Consider the following 21,754-nt stretch of genomic DNA (forward strand, 5'->3'; position numbering starts at 1 on the left):
GAATGTATCAATACTTGATTCCTTTTTGTTGTTGTTGTTGTTGCTGTTGTTGTTGTTGTTATTGTTGTTGTTGTTGAGATGAGTCTGTCTCCATCGCCCAGGCTGGAGAGCGGTGGCACAATCTCGGCTCACTGCAACCTCCATCTCTCGGGCTCAAGCAATTCTCCTGCCTAGCCTCCCAAGTAGCTGGGACTACAGTCGTGCACCACCACGCCCAGCTAATTTTTTTTGTATTTTTAGTAGACATGGGGTTTCACTGTGTTGGCCAGGCTGGTCTCAAACTCTTGGCCTCAAGTGATCCACCTGCCTTGGCCCCCCAAAGTGCTGCGATTACAGGTGTGAGCAACCACGCCTGGCCCTAATTCCTTTTTATGGCTGAGTAATATTCCATTCTATAGATGTACCACATTTTGTTTATCCATTCATCAGCTGATGGACATTAGGGGTGTTTCCACCTTTTGACTATTATGAATAATTCTGTTATGAACATTCACAGGTTTTTGTGTGGACATATGTTTTTCATCATCTTTGGTATATGCTTAGGAACATAATTATAACTCCATATTTAACATTTTGAGAAAGTACCAAATTGTTTTTCAAAGTAGCTGTACTATTTTACATTTCCACTAACAACATATGAAGGTTTCAATTTCTCCACATCCTTCCCAACAGTTATTACTGTCCCTTTATTTTTTCACTCATCCTAGTGGGTGGGAAGTAGTATCTCACTGTAGTGTTGATTTGTATTTCTATAATAGCTAATGAAGTTGAGCATCATTTCATGTGCTTATTGGCTATTTGTACATCTTGTTTGGAGAAATATCAGTTCAAATCATTTGTCCCTTTTTAAAAATGGGCTGTCTTTTTATTGTTGAGTTGTAAGAATTCTTTATAATCTGGATTATAGATCCTTAGCATATATATAATTTACAAATATCTTCTCCCATTCGGTGGATGTATTTGCACTTTTTGATAGTGTTCTTTGATGTATTAACACTAAAGTTTTCAATTTTGAGGAAGGCCAAATCTATTTTTCTTGGGTTGATTGTGCTTCTGGTGTCATATCTAAGAAATTGTTGCCTAATCCAAGATAATAAAGATGTATGTGTAAGTTTTCTTCTAATAGTTTTATAGTTCTAGCTTTTACATTTAGTTATATGATTCATTTCAAACTAATATTTGTATGTGGTGTGAGGTGTCTGTAAATTTGGGAGTCAAAATTCATTATTTTGCATATGGATATTCACTTATCCCAGCACCATTTGTTAAAAATTCTACTCTTTCCCCATTGCATTAACATTCTTGTCAAAACCCACTTAGTACAGATGTATGGGTTTATTTCATTATTTCTATTATTTCATTACACTCATCTATATGTCTTTCCTTAAGCCAACACCACAATCTCTTGGTGACTATAGTTTTTTTTTTTTATTGTTTTTAGAAACAGGGTCTCTCCACTTCTCAAAAGAAGACATTTATGCAGCCAAAAGACACATGAAAAAATGCTCATCATCACTGGCCATCAGAGAAATGCAAATCAAAACCACAATGAGATACCATCTCACAACAGTTAGAATGGCGATCATTAAAAAGTCAGGAAACAACAGGTGCTGGAGAGGATGTGGAGAAATAGGAACACTTTTACACTGTTGGTGGGACTGTAAACTAGTTCAACCATTGTAGAAGTCAGTGGGGCGATTCCTCAGGGATCTAGAACTAGAAATACCATTTGATCCAGCCATCCCATTACTGGGTATATACCCAAAGGACTATAAATCATGCTGCTATAAAGACACATGCACACGTATGTTTACTGCGGCACTATTCACAATAGCAAAGACTTGGAACCAACCCAAATGTCCAACAATGATAGACTGGATTAAGAAAATGTGGCACATATACACCATGGAATACTATGCAGCCATAAAAAATGATGAGTTCATGTCCTTTGTAGGGACACAGATGAAATTGGAAATCATCATTCTCAGTAAACTATCGCAAGGACAAAAAACCAAACACTGCATATTCTCACTCATAGATGGGAATTGAACAATGAGAACACATGGACACAGGAAGGGGAACATCACACTCTGGGGACTGTTGTGGGGTGGGGGGAGAGGGGAGAGATAGCATTAGGAGATATACCTAATGTTAAATGGCGAGTTAATGGGTGCAGCACATCAGCATGGCACATGTATACATATGTAACTAACCTGCACATTGTGCACATGTACCCTAAAACTTAAAGTATAATAAAAAAAAAAAAAAAAAAGAAACAGGGTCTCTCTATGTAGCCCTGGCTGGAGTGCAGCGGCTATTCATAAGCACAACCATTGTGCACTACACCCTCGAACTCCTGGTCTCAAGTGATCCTTCTGGCCACAACCACCTGAGTAGCTGGGACTATAGGTGCACATTCCCATGTCCAGCCAATGAGTGTAGCTTTGTAGTAAGTCTTAATATCATGAAGTATGAGTCCTCCTACTTATTAATATTTCTTCTGATTCAAAATTGTTTTAGCTATTCTATTGTCTTTTTCATTTCCATATGAATTCTAAGATCAGCTTGTCGATATCAACAAAAAAGCCAAGTACAATTTTGATAGGAATTGTGTTGAATGTGTAGATCAATTTGGGAAGTATTGCCATCTGTCTTAGTCCATTTTCTGTTGCTTTAACAGAATATCTGAAACTAGATAATTTATAAAGAAAACGATTTTATTTCTTAGAATTATAGAGGCTCAGAAGTGTAAGGTTGAGGGGCTGCATTTGGTGAGGGCTTTCTTGCTGGTAAGGTCTCTCTGCAGTCTGGAAGTAATGCAGGGCATCATATGGCAAAGGGGCTGAGGATGCTAGCTCAGATCTCTCTTCCTCTTCTTATGAAGCCAACAGTCCCACTTCCAGCATAAGCCATTAATCCATTCACAGCAAGACCCCATTTCTAATCCATTCATGAGAGCAGATCCCTCATGACCCAATCACTTCTTAAAGGCCCCACCTCTCAATACTGTCATTTTGGGAATTAATTTTCAACATGAGTTTTGAAGGGGACAAATATTCAAACCATCTTAACAATACTAAATTTCCCAGCCCATTAACACGAAATGTGTATTAGTCTATTTTCATGCTGCTGATAAAGACATACCCGAGACTGGACAGAAAAAAAGGTTTAGTTGGACTTAACAGTTCCACATGGCTGGGGAGGCCTCAGAATCATGGTGAGAGGCGAAAGGCACTTCTTACATGGTGGCAGCAAGAGAAAACGAGGAAGAAGCAAAAGCGGAAGGCCCTGATAATCCCATCAGATCTCATGAGACGTATTCACTATTATAAGAATGGCATGGTAAAGACCAGCCCCCATGATTCAATTACCTCTCCCTGGGTCCCTCCCACAACATGTAGGAATTCTGGGAGAAATCAAGTTGAGATTTGGGTGGGGACACAGCCAAACCATATCATTCTGTCCCTGGCCCCCTCTAAATCTCATGTCCTCACATTTCAAAACCAATCATGCCTTCACAACAGTCCCCCAAAGTCTTAACTCATTTCAGCATTAACCCAAAAGTCCATAGTCCAAAGTCTCATCTGAGACAAGGCAAGTCTCTTCTGCCTACGAGCCTGTAAAATCAAAAGCAAGCAGTTACTTACTAGGGGTACAGTATTGGGGTAAAGGTATTTACCCCAATAGGGTAAATACCCGATAGGGGTACAGGTATTGGGTAAATACAGCCATTCCAAATGGGAGACATTGGCCAAAACAAAGGGGCTACAGGACCCATGCAAGTCCAAAATCCAGCAGGACAATCAAATTTTAAAGCTCCAAAATGATCTCCTTTGACTCTAGGTCTCACATTCAGGTCACGCTGATGCAAAAGGGGGGTACCCATGGTCTTTGGCAGTTCTGCCCCTGTGGCCTTGCAGGGTACAGCCTCCCTCCTGGCTGCTTTCACGGACTGGCATTGAGTGTCTGCAGCTTTTCCAGGTGCATGGTGCAAGCTGTCAGTGGATCTACCATGCTGGGGTCTGAAGGACGGTAGCCCTCTTCTCACAGCTCCACTAGATAATGCCCCATTAGGGACTCTACATGGGAGCTCCGACCCCACAATTCCCTTCTGCATTGCCCTAGCAGAGGTTCTCCATGAGGGCCCTGCCTCTGCAGCAAACTTTTGCCTGGGCAGCCAGGCATTTCCATACATCTTCTGAACTCTAGGTGGAGGTTCCCAAACCTCAGTTCTTGACTTCTGTGCACCCACAGGCTCAATACCATGTGGAAGCTGCCAAGGCTTGGGGCCTCCACCCTCTGAAGCCACAGCATGAGCTCTACATTGGCCCCTTTCAGCCATGGCTGGAGCAGCTGGGACACAGGGCACCAAGTCTATAGGCTGCACACAGCACAGGGACCCTGGGCCTGGCCCATAAAACCATTTTTTCCTCCTGGATCTCTGGGCCTGTGACAGGAGGGGCTGCTGTGAAGGTCTCTGACATGGCCTGGAGACATTTTCCCCATGGTCCTGGGGATTAACATTAGGCTCCTTGATGCTTATGCAGATTTCTGCAGCTGGCTTGAATTTCTCCCCAGAAAACTGGTTTTTCTTTTCTATTGCATAGTCAGGCTACAAATTTTCTGAATTTTTATGCTCTGTTTCCCTTTTGAAACTGAATGCCCTTAACAGTACCCAACTCACCTCTTGAATGCTTTGCTGCTTAGAAATTTCTTCTGCCAGATCAGGCTACAAATTTTCTGAATTTTTATGCTCTGCTTCCCTTTTAAAACTGAATGCCCTTAACAGTATCCAACTCACCTCTTGAATGCTTTGCTGCTTAGAAATTTCTTCTGCCAGATACCCTAAATCATCTTTCTCAAAGTTCCACAAATCTCTAGGGCAGAGGTAAAATGACGCTAGTCTTTTTGCTAAAACATAGCAAGAATCACCTTTACTCCAGTTTCCAAAAAGTTCCTCATCTCCATCTGAGACCATCTCAGCCTGGATTTTATTGTCCATGTCACTATCAGCATTTTGGTCAAAGCCATTCAACAAGTCTCTAGGAAGTTCCAAACTTTCCCACATTTTCCTGTCTTCTTCTGAGCTCTTCAAACTGTTCCACTCTGCCTGTTACCCTGTGCCAAAGTCGCTTCCACATTTTCAGTTATCTTTTCAGCAGTGCCCCACTCTGCTGGTACCAATTTACTGTATTAGTCCGTTTTCACACTGCTGATAAAGACATACCCAAGACTGGGAAAAAGAGGTTTAGTTAGACCTACAGTTCCACATGGCTGGGGAGGCCTCAGAATCATGGCAGGAGTTGAAAGACACTTCTTACATGGTTGTGGCAAGAGAAAATGAGGAAGAAGCAAAAGTGGAAATCCCTGATAAACCCATTGATCTCGTAAGACTTAATTACTATCACAAGAATAGCACGGGAAAGACTGGCCCCCATGATTCAATTATCTCCCCCTGGGTCCCTCCCACAACTCATGGGAATTTTGGGAGATACAATTCAAGTTGAGATTTGGGTCAGGACACATCCAAACTATATCGAGATGTCTTTCCATTTATTTATATCTTTAATTTTTTCAATAATGTTTTGTAGTTTTTTAAAGGGTAAATTTTTGCTTATTCCTAAGTATTTTTCTTTAGAAACAAAAACTTTTCCTAAGTATTTTGGTGCTATTGTAAATGGGATTGTTTTCTTAAGTTCATCATCAGATTGTTCATTGCAAGTGTACAGAAATACAATTTTGTAAATTGATCATCTTTCAACGCCACTAAACTTTATTAGATCTTATAAATGTTTAGTACATTCTTTAGGATTTTTAATATAGAATATCATGTCATCTGTGAATATAGAAAGTTTTATTTCTTCCTTTCCAATCTGGATGGCCTTTTGTTTTGCTTGCCTAAATGCCATGGCTAGAATTTCCAGTATGGTGTTAAACAGAAGTGATGAAAGCAGGCATACTTGTCTTTTCCTGATCAGGCTTTCAGTCTATCACCATTAATTATGATGTTAGCTATGGGCTTTTCATAGGTCCCCTTCATCAGGTTAAGAAAATTCCCTTCTATTCCTAGTTTGTTGTTTTTATCATAAATGGATGTTAGATTTGTCAAATGTTTTTTCTATTAGGATAATCATGTAGTTTTGTTATTTATTCTATTTATACAGTGTACTACCTTAATTGTTTTTAAACAAACCTTGCATTCTTGGGATAAATACCACTTGGTCATGGTATATAATAATTTTTTATATGTTGTTGGATTTGGCTTGCTAGTATTTTATTTAATTGATTAACTTATTTTTTGAGATGGGGTCTTGCTATGTTGCCCAGGCTGGAGCGCAGTGGCTATTTACAAGTGTGTCCATAGCACATTACAGCCTCAAATTCCTGGCCTCAAGTGGTCCTCCCACTTCAGCATCCCAAGTAGCTGGGAGGTGTGTGCCACATTTAGCTGATGTGCTAAAACTATGTTGAAGATTTTTGCATCTCTATTCATAAAGGATAATGATCTATAGTTTTCTTGTGATATCTTTGTCTGATGCTGGTATCAGGGTAATACTGCCCTTATAGAATGTGTTGGAAAGTGCTCCTTCCTCTTATTTTTTAAAAAGTTTTTGAAGGATTTATGTTAACATTTCATTAAACATTTAGTAGAATTAGCCAATGAAGCCATCTGGTACCCAGTTTTTCTTTGTGAGAATTTTTTCAATTAATAATTGAAGGTGGGATCACCTGAGGTCAGGAGTTTGAGACATGCCTGGCCAACATGGCAAAACCCCGTCTCTACTAAAAGTACAAAACCTCGTCTCTACTAACCAGGTGTGGTGGCGGGTGCCTGTAATCCCAGCTACTCAGGAGGCTGAGGCAGGAGAATCACTTGAACCTGGGAGGCGGAGGTTGCAGTGAGCCGAGATCATGCCACTGCACTCCAGCCTGGGTGACAAGAGCAAGACTCTGTCTCAAAAAAAAAAAAAAAAAAAAAAAGAATTCTTGAAGACTTTTTCTTTCAGTACTTTGAATATATCAGCCTGCTGCCCCTGGACTCCATAATTTCTTATAAGAAATTTGTTGTTAATCTTATTGAGGATTACTTTTATGTAATGTCATTTCTCTTCTGTGCTTTCAAGATTTTCTCTGTCTTTAGCTTTCAACAGTTTTATCATGATGTGTACAGCTGTTGATCTCTTTGAGTTGAGTTTACCATACTTAGAGGATCACTGAGCCTTTTGATTGTGTAATGTTTTTCATCAAATTTGGAAAGCTTTCGGCCATTAATTCTTCAAATTTTTCTACCCCTTTCTCTGCTCTTTTTCTTCCAGAACTTGTTACATTTATGTTGGCATATTTGCTGGTGCCCTACATTTCTCTGAAGATCTGCTTATTTTTCTTCATTCTTTTATCTTTTTTTCTTTCTCATTATTCTGAGACTGAATAATCTCAATTGACTTATCTTCAAGTTCACTGATTATTTCTTCTGCAAGTTCAAATCTGCTATTGATCCCTCTATTGAATTTTTTAATTCAGTTATTGTGCTTTTCAACTCCAACATTTCTGTTCAGTTCCTTTTTATAATTTTTTAAAATATTCATTGATTTCCTCTATTTGGTAAGACAACATTCTTAATACTTTTCTATAGTTCTTTAGACTTTTGTTTTAGTTCTTTAAATATATTTACAATAGCTATAAATTTACAAAAGTTTGTATCTAGTGAATCCAACATCTGGGCTTACAACAACTGCAACTACACAGTTTTAGGTCAGTTGGGGGGCGGTCTCTGATTTCCTATCTTTTCTCCACCCCTACTTCTGTAGACATCCTCCCCACCACTTCCACTCCCCCTTTCCCTCTTCCACCCATTCAACGAGCACAAAACGGCCAGACTTCCACTGAGCCAAAAGACGATTATTGAGGACGCCTTCAACTTGGTGGAGTCCATTTCAAAGACACTTTCTATTGAAACCTTTTTCTTGTGTTTGGGTCATACTTTATTTCTTTTCATCTTTCATAATTTTTATTAAAAACTGTACATATATGTGTCAACTCTGGAAATCAGATTTCCACATACACCCAAAGTTTCTCATTCCTGCTGTTATTGTTTGTTTCAGGACTTCTCTGAACCAATTCTGTAGTCTGTATTCTTTGTCACATGTGGCCACTGGAGTCACTGGAGTCTCTAGTTTGCTTAGTGGTCAGCTAATAACTAGAAAGACATATCTTTGGATGACTGGAACTAACAAGTCTCCCAGTCTTTGCCAAAGGACTGTCTATGAGTATTAAGGCATGCCTTCAATGCTCGGGCAGGCAATTTACAACTCCATCTTAGCGTCTACTTCTTTCTTAAACAGAGTCTCAAGGTAAGTCATAAGTGAGAGGCATTTTCAGGTCTTTCCTGGGCATGTACGTAGCTCTATGCATGCACTTGGCCTTCTAGATTCCCAGGAATATGTCAGGAGCTTTCCAAAGCCCCCTATGGACATATCACTTCCCAACTGATCCTTTTAAGATTTTCGGTCAGCTTGTTGTTTGCCTCCCAACTGTATCACTGCCTGCCTGTTTCATGCTGTTATAACAGAATACCTGAGACTGGGTAATTCATAAGGAATAGAAATTTATTGGCTCATGGTTCTGGAGGCTGAGAAAGCCAGTATCAAGGTGCCAGCATCTGGCAGGGGCCTTCTTGCCGCATCATAACATGATGGAAGGCATTACATGGCAAAAGGGCAAAGACAGGGCAGCATTACATGGCAAAAGGGCAAAGAGAGGGCAACAGACACACACACACACACACACATCACACACAGAGACAGAGAGAGAGAGAGAAGAGGGCCAACTTTCCCACTTTTATAATGAACCCACTCCCCAGATAATGGCATTAATCCCTTTACTCTGCCCTCACGGCCTATCACCTGTCATTAGTTCCTACCTTCCAACATTTTTACATTGCGGATTAAGTTCCCACACATGCTTTTTAGAGGACACATTCAAACTACAGCACTGCCTCTGATAGCTGTGATATTTAAAATTGCCACTGATCATTTGACAAACATACTTGGTGAGTTTGAAGTCAGACTAAATAACAATAAGCCTCATGAGTGAGATTTTCCAAGGAACTATCAGACATGTCGAATAATAACAGTTGTCTGGCTTTGGAGTGGGTCAAATTCTGTTTTGTCCCCTCTACAAGTTGCTAAGTCACTGTTTTTCACTGTGATTGCTGTGGTTATCTAGGCTGCCATGGGGCTGGGAGAAAAGTATAGGACTATGGCAAGTTAAAATGCCAAAAACCTTGCTGTTGTTAGAAAAATCCAGCTGTTTTTCCTTAGTAAACACTCTACAGATTGTTGCAAGCCTTTGGTTAATTTCCAGAGTTCTGAAAAAGTCGATATTGATGATTTTTGCCACTGTTCTTGTTGATTTTATGGAGGAGAGGATTTCAGGCATAGATCCAATTTCACCATTCTGGCTGATGTCACCCCACTAAATCTTTATAAATTATTTGTTTTACAAATAGCTGCACACGTCTCTGAACCTCTCTCCAACTTAGCCTTCCCCTAAAAATGGAGATTAAAATTTAGCAATGAGGCTCAGATGGAAGCTTTTGAGCTAGTTGCCACAAAACATTATTTAACAACTATTAGGTAAATCTAAACCAGGTACTGCAGAAATGCATACGCAGGAAAATGAATGTGTGGGAGTAATTGTGCTTTTCCAATACTGGCCATGTTGGTACTGTTTCTTTCCTTTTACATGGCAAAAGTCCGCTGCTAACCTCATAAAACCTCCACTGCATAAATATCCACTAGTGAAGAATGACTGGCTGTCACTCTGCATCTGGTGCAGGGGGCACTATTGCTACAGAAGCTCGGGCAATGACATGAAGATACTTCAAATTGCCAAAGTTCTAGTTGTCACCATGACAACATTAATTGCTAATTTACAGACGTAAGAAACTGTCGTAGCTAGAATTCACAGAGTTCTTTAGAAGTCTATTTCTATTCCAAAATCAAATTGTTATAACAGGTCACCTGAATTACAGTACTTTATGTCGCACGATTTTTTTTAACTCTCTAAAAGCATTTGACTTAGAGGGAGACCTTATATTTACTTTAGAGAGGAGGAAATGGAGATATTTCCTTCAGAGACTTTTAGTAAAGATCAATCAGCAGGTTTGCAGAAGAGCCAAGCCTCTAAAGAGGTGACTTATATTTCCAAGAGATATTCCAATTCAATCAGTGAATAACAAACTTTAAGCGTGCGGAAAATTTAACAAAACCCAGACTCTCAGAGCTGCAACTGTGCAGTTTTAGGTCAGCTGGGGGTGGCGGTCTCTGATTTCCTATCTTTTCTACACCCCTATTTCTGTAAACATTCTCCCACCCACTTACACTCCCCGTTTCCCTCCTTTACCCATTCACCTGAGGACAAGACGGCCTAACTTCACACAGAGCCCAAAGATGCTTATTGAGGATGCTTTCGACCTGGTGGAGTCCATTTCAAAATTCAACTGAATCCCTCATTCGGCATCCTCTCCTCTCACTCCATGCCGGGGGTCCAGAAACAATCCCTGTCCCTGGATAGGTCAGTTTAGCTCACCTGTACTTTCCTTCGCCCGTCCACAGCGCCGTCCAAACCGTACCAGCATCTCTGACGAGGTGTCCATGGTGCTCCTAGATCTGGAATAGTGACTGTGGCGCCAAGCGCCGCGGACGCCAGCCGGCGGAGTTGTTACTCGAACCACGCGGTTGCTTGGCAACGCCGCCGGAAGTGACGCCAGCCGTAGCCGAGGAACAAGGAAGGTGCTGCAGTTGGCGGTCGGGCTAGAGAAGAGAGGCGCCTGCGCCTGCGAGCTGGGCTTGTGAGTGGGGCTGCCCAGAGGGCAGGCGTGGGGCGAGGCCAAAGGACTGAACCCGCAGGAGCGTCACGGGCGCCGGGGCGGCTGCCGACGGCGGGCCTGGGTCAGTGAGAAGCCCGTGGGCCCCCGCCCTGCCTGCTACTCCCATCCCCACCTGCGCTCTCCCCATGGGGAACGACCGCCGATTGGGTCCGATGCCTACCCTCGGGGTGGAGCCGGCAGGTGTGTGAGCGCGCAAGGCCTAGGCGTGATGTGTGCGTCCGCAGATCTCGCGGGTGGAGTGTGAGGAGCAAAACCCTCCCTTAACTATAAAAACCCGCGGATTCGCTGACATAAACGCTGTTTTTTTAATCCTTTGGTTTCTGAGGCATGGTCAGGACTAGATGGGGCCAAGTTTTTTAAAAATAGGAATGTTAAAACTTAATGATATGCTTAGAACATTTACGTTAGGACCTTTGAGATATTTTAAATTTCTTGGTAAATACATGACCACAGAAATCTGTTAGGAGTAGCTGCGCGTTTGGTTTCAAAAGATCCTTTTCTAACACATTGATGTACAGATAACTTCATTACTAACAAGTTGGCTCTGACGTGTACACATAATGCACCAAATTGGAGTCTCTCAAAATGAAAGAACAAAAAGATTTTTAATAACGAATGTTCTAACACATAGTCGTGCTATTTTTCTTTAGGTTTTCTATCAGATGTTCCACGTAATAATGCTGGTAAGTATGGAATAATTAAGAAAATATTTGAAGACAAATTATTTGTGCACATACAGCGTTGGTAGGTTTTTGGAACTATACCTTAAAAAGTGTCAAGAATTGGGGGCCAGGCGTGGTGGCTCACGCCTGTAATCCCAGCACTTTGGGAGGCCGAGGCGGGCGGATCACGAGGTGAGGAGATTGAGAACATCCTGGCTAACACGGTGAAACCCTGTCTCTACCAAAAATACAAAAAAATTAGCCGGGCGCGGTGGCGGGCGCCTGTAGTTCCAGCTACTCTGGAGGCTGAGGCAGGAGAATGGCGTGAACCTGGGAGGCGGAGCTTGCAGTGAGCCGACCATCGTGCCACTGCACTCCAGCCTGGGCAACAGAGCGAGACTCCATCTCAAAAAAAAAAAAAAAAATTGTCAAGAACTGGGAAGGAACAGAGATTTTACCCTGTTTGCAGGCTAACTTAGCCTGGCAGTTTCATGGAAGACACAAGACTATTCGTTTCAGGAATGAATTACTCCCAGCAGTAGCCAGTGTATCAGCAATTTTGCCTGAGTTCCCTAAAGCCCCAGTTCCCACAGGATAATGCAAAGTGGGCAAGAAGTCACCTAGATGTAGTGTGTGTTGAATTACAGGAAAGGAGCCCTGAGCTTAGGGAACCCAGATCTTTATCATTTGGACAAATAAGCATGTTTCTCAAGGCTGTCCACTGTACAAACATCCTTGAGACAATAGTCCAGAGGAAACGGCAGTCAATAAGACATGCAGAACCACCAGAGACGCAGGGAAAATTGTCTCCCAACAAAAATTCTCTGGAATTTTAACAAAATTGGTTACAAAAGTATTGAATCTCATGATTTGATGTCAGTTACTTGCCAATTTGACATGGTGGTCAGATATAATTTGACTTCAGACTCGAGATTCCAGCTCCAACCTGTGGATTGTCACAACAAGTCAGTCTAGAGTTGTTTGTCCTATACCCACCACTCTTTTATTTCTTTGTTGTGAATTTAATAACGTAGCATATGCACTCTGATCTGAAACAGAGTTTAAATTATTCTGAGAAGAAAAAAAATTTTATTACAAAATTAATTTGGAAAAAGTGTGAACTACGGTTGAACCAACCATAACCATCCCACTGCACATGTAAACATTTTCTAAAACAAAAACAGGATTATACTGTACACACTATTTTGTGACTTGCTTATTTAATTTGAACTGAATATCTTGGCTTTTACTGGCTGGATATTCTGTTATATGCTATCAATGCATATCTTACTTAATTATTTCCCAATTCTTGGATATCTGTGTAGTTTTTAATTTTCATTATTGTGTAAAGCATGTAGGATATTGTTACACTATGGGAACATTGCAGACATACCAAATAGACATAGATTGTGCTTTTGAAGAGAACAGTTAACTTTTTGGAATTTTAACAAATTGGTTTCAAAATAGATTCACATTCTTAAAACTAAATCTTTGTGCATATCCTTAATTTTTGGAGACATTTTAATTTCTAGTACAGCACTAAATCTCAATGTCTATTGACAACAGAATGTGGAACTCCTCTATTAAACAAGTAAAAAGAAAAAATGGACTCTGAAAAACTCAATCAGCTTAACACTGTGATTTTATCCACTGGACAAAAACTTATTTTCACATAACATTTCTTATTTTCGACACCAAGTCGATACCAAGTGGAAAGCAAAACTTTGTTCTCCTATTGCCAAGAGATACTTTTCTGACATAAGAAAAACAACATAATTAGAAAATACAAAATTTTTTTTTTTCTTTTTGAGACGGAGTCTCACTCTGTTGCCCAGGCTAGAGTGCAGTGGCGCGATCTCGGCTCACTGCAAGCTCTGCCTCCCAGGTTCATACCATTCTCCTGCCTCAGTCTCCCAAGTAGCTGGGACTACAGGTGCCCGTCACCACGCCCAGCTAATTTTTTGTATTTTTAGTAGAGATGGGGTTTCACTGTGTTAGCCAGGATGGTCTCCATCTCCTGACCTCGTGATCCCCCTGCCTCGGCCTCCCAAAGTGCTGGGATTACTGGCCTGAGCCACTGCCCCCGGCCTGAAAATACAAATGTTAAAGCCTTTAAAATACTTTTATTAATTTTAGGAGTTAAGAAGTTTCCATTATTTTGCTCCAAACCAGAAGACTGTGTTCCCTGTATATAGAATAGGAGTAATATTTGAAAACAACTGGCTGATGTTTAAAACTGAAGATTGTCGTGATTGTTTATCCTAATCCCAATGCTGAAGTAAGATTGTCTTGGAAATACTAAGTTGGGTAAGTATTTTTTAAAGGTTTATGTTGAGTGGTGAGAAAATACTAATAGAAAAAGATGTGAAAATTTTAAAAGTGCACTTTCAGATCAGCAGGGGAACTGTGTTACCTTAGTCTCATGCTATTTTGAGGCTAATAATTCAGGAATTTCAGTAATTTGTGGCTAATTAAGTTTAGGCTTGAGGCAGTTTTCAAACAACAGTGAGTCACATTTGAAATTTCTTTTAATTATAAGTTCAGAATTCTCAAAAAGTATATTTAATTTAAAATGTGCCTAGTTACAGTACTAATGTGATTGTCAATTATGCCTTATTATTTATTACATTGTTTCTGTAGGAAAGTGAATTCTGCATTTAAATCTCAGGGAACCAGTCAGAAGCATCTGGATTAGGCATTTAGTGATACAACGATCCAGAATAACAAAAATTATGTACCAGCCACATTCACACAACAGGTGATACCCCTGTAGGTTAATTATTCTCTAGATATTCTAAATTAAGAGACACAGAATACTTAGTCTTATGTGAGTCAAGAGCTCTATCCTGTCTTCACTACTGGGTGTCTACTGTTATAAACTGGAGAATATGTGTGGTTAAATGCCATGTTTTTCATTTTTAATTGATCTTTTTCTTATTGCTGTGGTTCTTTGCCTTTTTAGGATTTCTTGTAAAAACCTCAAAATGGTTATAAAGTGTATCACAGATGTGGTGTTATGGTTAGTGTGTACTTTGAAAGTAATGAATGTTTTTATGTAATTAAATATCTTTCTGCTGAAATTGCCTACTTAGTGTTATATTTTTAAACTAATGAGTAGTCATTAAATATTCTATTTTTTAACACTAGAATTTGGTACTTAAAAGCATGAAGTTTGGAATCAAATCAACCTAAGATTCCAGCTCTGGCACTTTACTAACACCTAACCACTTCGAGATCCAGCTTATGTATTTTTAAGATGAGGATAATAATGATTCTTACTTAATAGGGTTGTGACAATTAAATGGTATGATACTGCAAAGTTTTTAGGCCAGTGCCTGACATATAATGACTCTCAAAATTATTATTATTGTCTGTTTACACACATTAATTATATCATTTTCTGGATATTCTATATAGTTATTTTTTATAAATAATGTTTATTCTTACCATCAGTTGACCAGCTTATTCTTTCCTTTTCTCTTGAGACTTATAATTAATCACCTTCATTATATTCTAATGAAAACAGACATAAGTAATTGTCACACCACAAACAGTATGATTACTCAGGTGTATTCAAATTATTTGGCACCCCAGAGCTAAACTATCTAGAGCAGATATAAATAAACATGTGAAAACTCTTAACTAAAAGTTACTTCTAGTTTGGAAGAATTAAATTGGCCTCCAGTTCTCAGGTAATTTGTTTAGAATATCATATAGAGTGTCAGCAATCATTTAATTATAATGTTGGTATTTAGAAATTGATTTTAAGCTAAATACGTTCTTTTTTTAATTTTTTTGATTTCCACCTTTTAAGTTCAGGGGTACATGTGCAGGATGTGTAGATTTGTTACATAGGTAAGCGTCTGCCCTGATGGTTTGCTGCACATCACCTAGGTATTGAGCCCAGCATCCACTAGCTGTTTTCCTGATGCTCTGCCTCCTCCCACCCCCCACCCTCTGACAGGTCCCAGTGTATGTTATTCCCTTCCATGTGTTCTCATGATTCAGCTCCCACTTACAAGTGAGAACACGTGGTGTTTGTTTTTTGTTGTTGTTGTTCCTGTGTTAGTTTGCTGAGGATAATGGCTTCCAGCTCCATCCGTGTCCCTGTAAAGGACATCTTCTCATTCCTTTTTATAGCTGCATAATATTCCATGGTGTATAAGTACCACATTTTCTTTATCCAATCTATCATTGATGGGCATTTAGGTTGATCCCATGTCTTTGCTATTGTGAACAGTGCTGCAGTGAACATACGCATGCATGTATCTTTATAATAGAATGATTTATATTCCTTTGGGTATATACCCAGTAATGAGATTACTGGGTCAAGTGGTATTTCTGCCTCTACGACTTTCAGGAGTCACCACACTGTCTTCCACGATGGTTGAACTAGTTTACACTCCTACCAACAGTGTAAAAGTGTTCCTTTTTCTCCACAACCTTGCCAGCATCTGTTATTTTTTGGCTTTTTAATAATAGCCATTCTGACTAGTATAAGATGGTATCTCATTGTGGCTTTAGTTTGCATTTCTCTAATGATCAGTGATGTTGAGCTTTTTTTTCATATATTTCTTGGGCACATGTATTGTCTTCTTTCAAGAATTGTCTGTTTGTGTCTTTGCCCACTTCTTAATGGGGCTGTTTGTTTTTTCTTGTAAATTTGTTTAAGTTCCTTATCAAGGAACTACATGATTCTTATCAAAAAGGATTTTGGACAGATTTTATGGGCAGAGTCTTTAACTATTTGGGAGCTAAAGGTGTAAGAGAAGATAAAATGAAAAGAGCAGTGACATCGATGCCTTTCACTTCAGGGATGGTGGAACTTTTCAACTTTATAATAGTTGCTGGATATTAGACCTTTGTCAGATGGATAAATTGCAAAAATTTTCTCCCATTCTCTAAGTTGTCTGTTTACTCTGTTGATAGTTTCTTTTGCTGTGCAGAAGCTCTTTAGTTTAATTAGATACCATTTGTCAATTTTTGCTGTTGTTGCATTTGCTTTTGGCATCTTTGTCATGAAACCTTTGCCTTTGCTGTGTCCTGAATTATATTGCCTAGATTTTCTTCTAGGTTTTTTATAGTTTTGAGTTTTACACTTAAGTCTTTAATCCACCTTGAGTTGATTTTTGTATATGGTGTAAGGAAGGGGTCCAGTTTCAGTTTTCTGCATATGGCTAGCCAGTTATCCCAGCACCATTTATTAAATAGGGAATCCTTTCCCCATTGCTTGTTTTTGTTAGTAAATACCTTTTCTTAAAAAGTTATTTTATATCTTCCAAGATTTCATGCTATGTTAAATTTGTTCAGAATTTTGGTTAGTACACAGAGAGTCCTTTATACATGATCTGTTATTTAATATGAGGATTGTAAATATTTTAATCTAATAAAATAAGTGTGGTTTGTTTAATGATTTAATGATAGTAAGAAATGCCTTTTTTTCTTTCTTATAACTTCTATAAGAAACACACCTCCAGGAACACAATAATACTATGAATGTCCTTTTTATATATTTTGTTTTCCACTTAAAATACTCAAATATGAACTTTGCTTCTTGGAGAAAAGTGGTTAGGTAGTGGTCTTGAAGTGCTTAATTACTTTGTTTATATTCCTTCTTTTAGCAGATTAACATTTAGTTATGTTTATTAAATAAGTATTTTAGCTAGATATGTAAACAGAGTTTGTTTAGGGAATAATATTTCTTCTTTTTCAGGGTAATCCAAATCTACTTCTGGAACCATGAAAATTTTGCTAGTTTTTGACTTTGACAATACAATCATAGATGACAATAGTGACACTTGGATTGTACAATGTGCTCCCAACAAAAAGCTTCCTATTGAACTACGTGATTCTTATCAAAAAGGATTTTGGACAGAATTTATGGGCAGAGTCTTTAAGTATTTGGGAGATAAAGGTGTAAGAGAACATGAAATGAAAAGAGCAGTGACATCATTGCCTTTCACTCCAGGGATGGTGGAACTCTTCAACTTTATAAGAAAGAATAAGGATAAATTTGACTGCATTATTATTTCAGATTCAAATTCGGTCTTCATAGATTGGGTTTTAGAAGCTGCCAGTTTTCATGACGTATTTGATAAAGTGTTTACAAATCCAGCAGCTTTTAATAGCAATGGTCATCTCACTGTCGAAAATTATCATACTCATTCTTGCAATAGATGCCCAAAGAATCTTTGCAAAAAGGTAGTTTTGATAGAATTTGTAGATAAACAGTTACAACAGGGAGTGAATTATACACAAATTGTTTATATTGGTGATGGTGGAAATGATGTCTGTCCAGTCACCTTTTTAAAGAATGACGATGTTGCCATGCCACGGAAAGGATATACCTTACAGAAAACTCTTTCCAGAATGTCTCAAAATCTTGAGCCTATGGAATATTCTGTTGTAGTTTGGTCCTCAGGTGTTGATATAATTTCTCATTTACAATTTCTAATAAAGGATTAATATGTCAGCAATTGAAAAGTGTATCACTTAAGATTAGGTTCAGCAGCATAAAACTAAAACCCCAAATACCAGAGGCCTAAAAAAAAAAGACAGAATTTTTTTTTCCTCTCACATAAAAGAATTCCAGAGGTAAGTATTTCAGGGTTGCTGTGTTAGTCTACCAGCCGCAGCACTTGGTATTCAACCCATGATCCAAGGTTTCTGGTGAAGCTCTAGCCCTCACAGCAGCACTCTGGCCAGCAAGAAAGAGGGCAGTGAGAAAGTTACATCCCCTGTCTAAAGAAATTTCCCAGAAGTTGTACCCAACACTTCTATTTAAATGTCACTGGCCAAACTTAGTCATAGTGCCTTACTTGTAAATAGCAAGGAAGGATGGAAAATACAGCTTTCATCCCAGGTAGTCATGTGCCCAGGAAAAGTTGGGGAAAAAAGTACAGAATTGAGTTAGGTACACTAGTGGTCTCCACTAAAGGTGGTTGATAGTTTATATTTTTTAATTTATTCCTGGAGCAAGTAAGCATATTTTATTCTCTTAGATATTCCTCCTTTTTTGAGACAAGGTCTCTGTCACCCAGCCTGGATTGCAGTGACTTGATCTCCACACATTGCAGCCCCAACCCCCCGGGCTCAAGTGATCCTCGCACCTCAGCCTCCTGAGGAGCTAGGACTACAGGCTCGTGCCATCATGCCAGCTAATGTTTTCTTATTTTTTGTTAGAGATGAGGTCTCACTACTTTGCACAGATCTCAAAATCTTGGATTCAAGTGATCCTCCTGCCTTGGCTTCCCAAAGTCCTGGGATTACAGGCATGAGCCGCCGTGGCCAGCCAGATATTTATTTTAAAAGTATGTCCAGTAGTTACAGATCTTAAAAAATAAAGTCTGATGCTTTATTCACATAAGAATAAAAGGCTACCAAATTTATATATCCTCCCAAACCAGTGTATTTTAAAGACAGGGATGCAGTATCTATTGTTGAAGTTTTCATCAATTTCAGGCTTTCCGTTTGAAATGAAGTACATATTAATGTCCTTCAAATATTCTAACTTTATATCATAGCACCATAGACAACTACAGTAGCTAGTTTAATCGGTGTGTTGTTTATATTTGGCAATGCAGTTTTGAGCAATTCAATACTGTATGTAATTTGCAGGAATACTCAATATTTAAGACTTCCATATAGAGATATTAGCAAAATATCAACGGATCTAAAATGTTTTATAAGTCCATGCTAATTTCTAGATTGATGTTTTAGCCATAAAAATGCAGTATTTAATAATATTGTATTTTCCAAATTATGGAAAGCTCCAGAAGTAGAAATATTCAATATAATTAGTACTCTCTAATCTTTTTTCTAGGTTGAAAAATCTTTGTTTTGCTTTAGGTTAGATTATGTTGATGTGTTCGGGTTAGATTATGTTGATGTGTTCAGATTTCAGATGTGTTCAGAGCTGAGGTCTCAGCTGAGGCTCCACTGAAGCAGGATTCACTTCCAAAATAACACAGTTGTTGCCAATATTCAGTTCCTAGCAAACTACTGGAACAAGAATCTGTTTTCTTGCTGACTGAGTTTCTTGCCATGTGGCCCTCTCCAAATGCTGGACATAAAAAAGTAGGCTGAGCACTATGGCTCACACCTGTAATCCCAGCAGTTTGGGAAGCCAAAGTAGGAGGATCGCTTGAGGCCAGGAGTTCAAAACTAGCCTGGGCAGTATAGGGAGACCCCATCTCTACAATGAATAAAAATAAAGGCTTTCATTTACAATGATGGTAGACCAAGAAATTTGTCCTAGATCTTCACTGAGAACATCTAGAAAAGCTGGCAGCTGAACAAAATTTTAAAAACATCTGGGCTGGGCACGGTGGCTCACACCTTTAATCCCAGCACTTTGGGAGGCAAGGCTAGGGGATCACTTGAGCTCAGGAGTTTGAGAACAGCCTCAGCAACATAGGGAGACCCCATCTCTTAAAAAAAAAAAGAAGATAAACTAAAAATAAATTAATTAAAAACACCTGGTTGAAGACATCAGCAAGCTGGCAACAATGAAGAATTCCTAAGGAAACAGAAACTTTGTTAGGGGAGCTGTTTTCCCTTGTGTTGGCCAATTCTGTAAGTGGTAAGCGATTGCTGAGATGTTGAATGGCCGTTTTGACAACCTTATGGGACAAGGAAGAAGGGGCCTGTACTGGTAAACCCTTTCCCTTACTTGGAGTGAGGATCCCAGATGGCTACTCATTAGGATTAACAGTGGTCCAGAAGTAAGCAGGCCTTCAAAGGGATGGCAGCTCAGCTTCAAATACCCTCAGTTTCTGAAATTAGATTGAGGTTATCTAAGGTTTTTAGAGCTCCCAGATGCATGGCAGAAGCAAATCTACATTTGCTTTTCAGGAAGAAATTAACATCCTAGGTGTGGCAGACAGACTCTAAGGTGGCCACTATGATTCCTGTCCCCTGGTATTCCTTGTGTGGAGGGAGACTCCCATGACTTGATTCTAATCCATAGACTACCACGAAGATGATGAGATGGACATGATTACAGCAAATTCTAATGTTCATCTTATTAAGAGAGACTTGTTGACTTTGAAGAAGCAAGCTGCCATGCTGTAAACCAGCCTTTGGAGAGGGCCTCATGGCAAGAAACTAAGGGTGGCCTCTAGCCAGTAGTCAGCAAGAAAACAGATCCTTGTTCCAGTAGTGTGCTAGGAACTGAAGATTGCCAACAACCTTGTTATTTTGGAAGTGAATCCTGGTTCAGTGGAGACCTAGCTGAGACCTCAGCTCTGGCTAACACCTTGATTGCAGTCTTGATTGCAGGAAACAGAAAGAAGCCAGCTAATCTGTGCTTGGACTCCTGACCCACAGAACCTGTGAGATAATAAATGTGTCTTGTTCTTAAGACACCAGACTTGTGGTAATATTGTTACACAGTGTAGAAAACTAACAAACTAGGCCTCAAAATAAATCTATAAACAGTTTTGCAGGTACACTGTAGAACACACAATAAAAAGTAGCCACAGAAAGAGACATGAGTGAATACCAGCAGAAGCTTCTATTTAAACATCTGTAGGGACCTCCAGATATTGGAGTTTTCAGAGACAAGCTTAAAAAAAAAAAGAAAAAGAAAATTAAACTTACAAGAATTTTGGCAAAGAATTGAAAATTATATTAAAAACAAAATGAAACAGCTAGATGGCGGGGATAAGTTCTAGCATTCTTCTGCACTGTAGGATGACTATAGTTAACAATAATATATATTTCCAAATAGAGGATATTGAATGTTCCCAACACAAATGAGAAATGTTTTGAGTTGAAGAATATGCTGATTTCCCTGATCTAATCACTATGCAGTAAATGTATCAACATATCACCATATATGCCATAAATATGGACAATTATTTTGTGTCAATTTAAAAAAAATTTTAAAGGAAACACTAGAACTGAAAATTAGCATGATTGAAATTAGGAGCTTGATGGATAGAATTGACAGAACAGGCATAGCTGAAGAAAGAATTGGTGAATGAACACAAATTAGAAGAAAAAATCCAGAATGATGCAGAGAGACAAAATAATAAAAATACAAAAGTTGAGACATAGATTTAGTAAGAAGATCTAACGGAGGAAATTTATATCCCAAGAGAGAAGAAAGAAAATGAAACATAAGCAATAGTTTAAGAGATAATTATTGGCCAGGTGTGGTGGCTCATGCCTGTAATCTCAGCACTTTGGGAGGCCTAGG

The 21,754-nt window shown here is 39.1% G+C and overlaps 2 protein-coding genes across 12 annotated transcripts in view; one reads left to right on the forward strand and one right to left on the reverse strand.

The window, feature by feature from the left end:
* CFAP210 (cilia and flagella associated protein 210) overlaps window positions 1-10,780 on the reverse strand; it is a 54,016-nt gene extending 43,236 nt beyond the window's left edge. The window contains exon 1 of one of the 3 annotated variants that reach the window (XM_002812571.5): window positions 10,591-10,780. In XM_002812571.5, coding sequence (XP_002812617.4) covers window positions 10,591-10,657 — 67 coding nt within the window. In that variant the 5' untranslated portion in view covers window positions 10,658-10,780. The remainder of the gene's footprint in view (window positions 1-10,590) is intronic. The other 2 variants (XM_054549474.2, XM_054549475.2) reach the window with 2 other exon arrangements.
* On the forward strand, window positions 10,752-21,159 carry PHOSPHO2 (phosphatase, orphan 2). 9 transcript variants are annotated; one of them, XM_024243692.3, is made up of 5 exons: window positions 10,752-10,852; window positions 11,542-11,574; window positions 13,690-13,860; window positions 14,194-14,311; window positions 17,267-21,159. In XM_024243692.3, the coding sequence occupies exon 5, from the start codon at window positions 17,293-17,295 to the stop codon at window positions 18,016-18,018; it is 726 nt and encodes a 241-aa protein (XP_024099460.1). In that variant the 5' UTR covers window positions 10,752-10,852; window positions 11,542-11,574; window positions 13,690-13,860; window positions 14,194-14,311; window positions 17,267-17,292; the 3' UTR covers window positions 18,019-21,159. The 9 variants fall into 9 exon arrangements, 8 of the variants coding, with proteins under 8 accessions (XP_024099460.1, XP_024099461.1, XP_054405456.1 ...); XM_024243689.3 differs by having other exon boundaries at window positions 10,813-10,952; XR_008522836.2 differs by lacking the exon at window positions 10,752-10,852 and adding an exon at window positions 10,868-11,071 and having other exon boundaries at window positions 17,267-18,036.
* Window positions 21,160-21,754: the final 595 nt, after the last annotated feature.

This window comes from Pongo abelii, chromosome 11 (genome assembly GCF_028885655.2).
Source record: "Pongo abelii isolate AG06213 chromosome 11, NHGRI_mPonAbe1-v2.0_pri, whole genome shotgun sequence".
Lineage (NCBI taxonomy): Eukaryota > Metazoa > Chordata > Mammalia > Primates > Hominidae > Pongo > Pongo abelii.

Bases quoted from the DNA above. Each gene is read 5' to 3' on its own strand.
- PHOSPHO2 (XM_024243692.3), top strand. From the start codon at position 17,293: ATGAAAATTTTGCTAGTTTTTGACTTTGACAATACAATCATAGATGAC.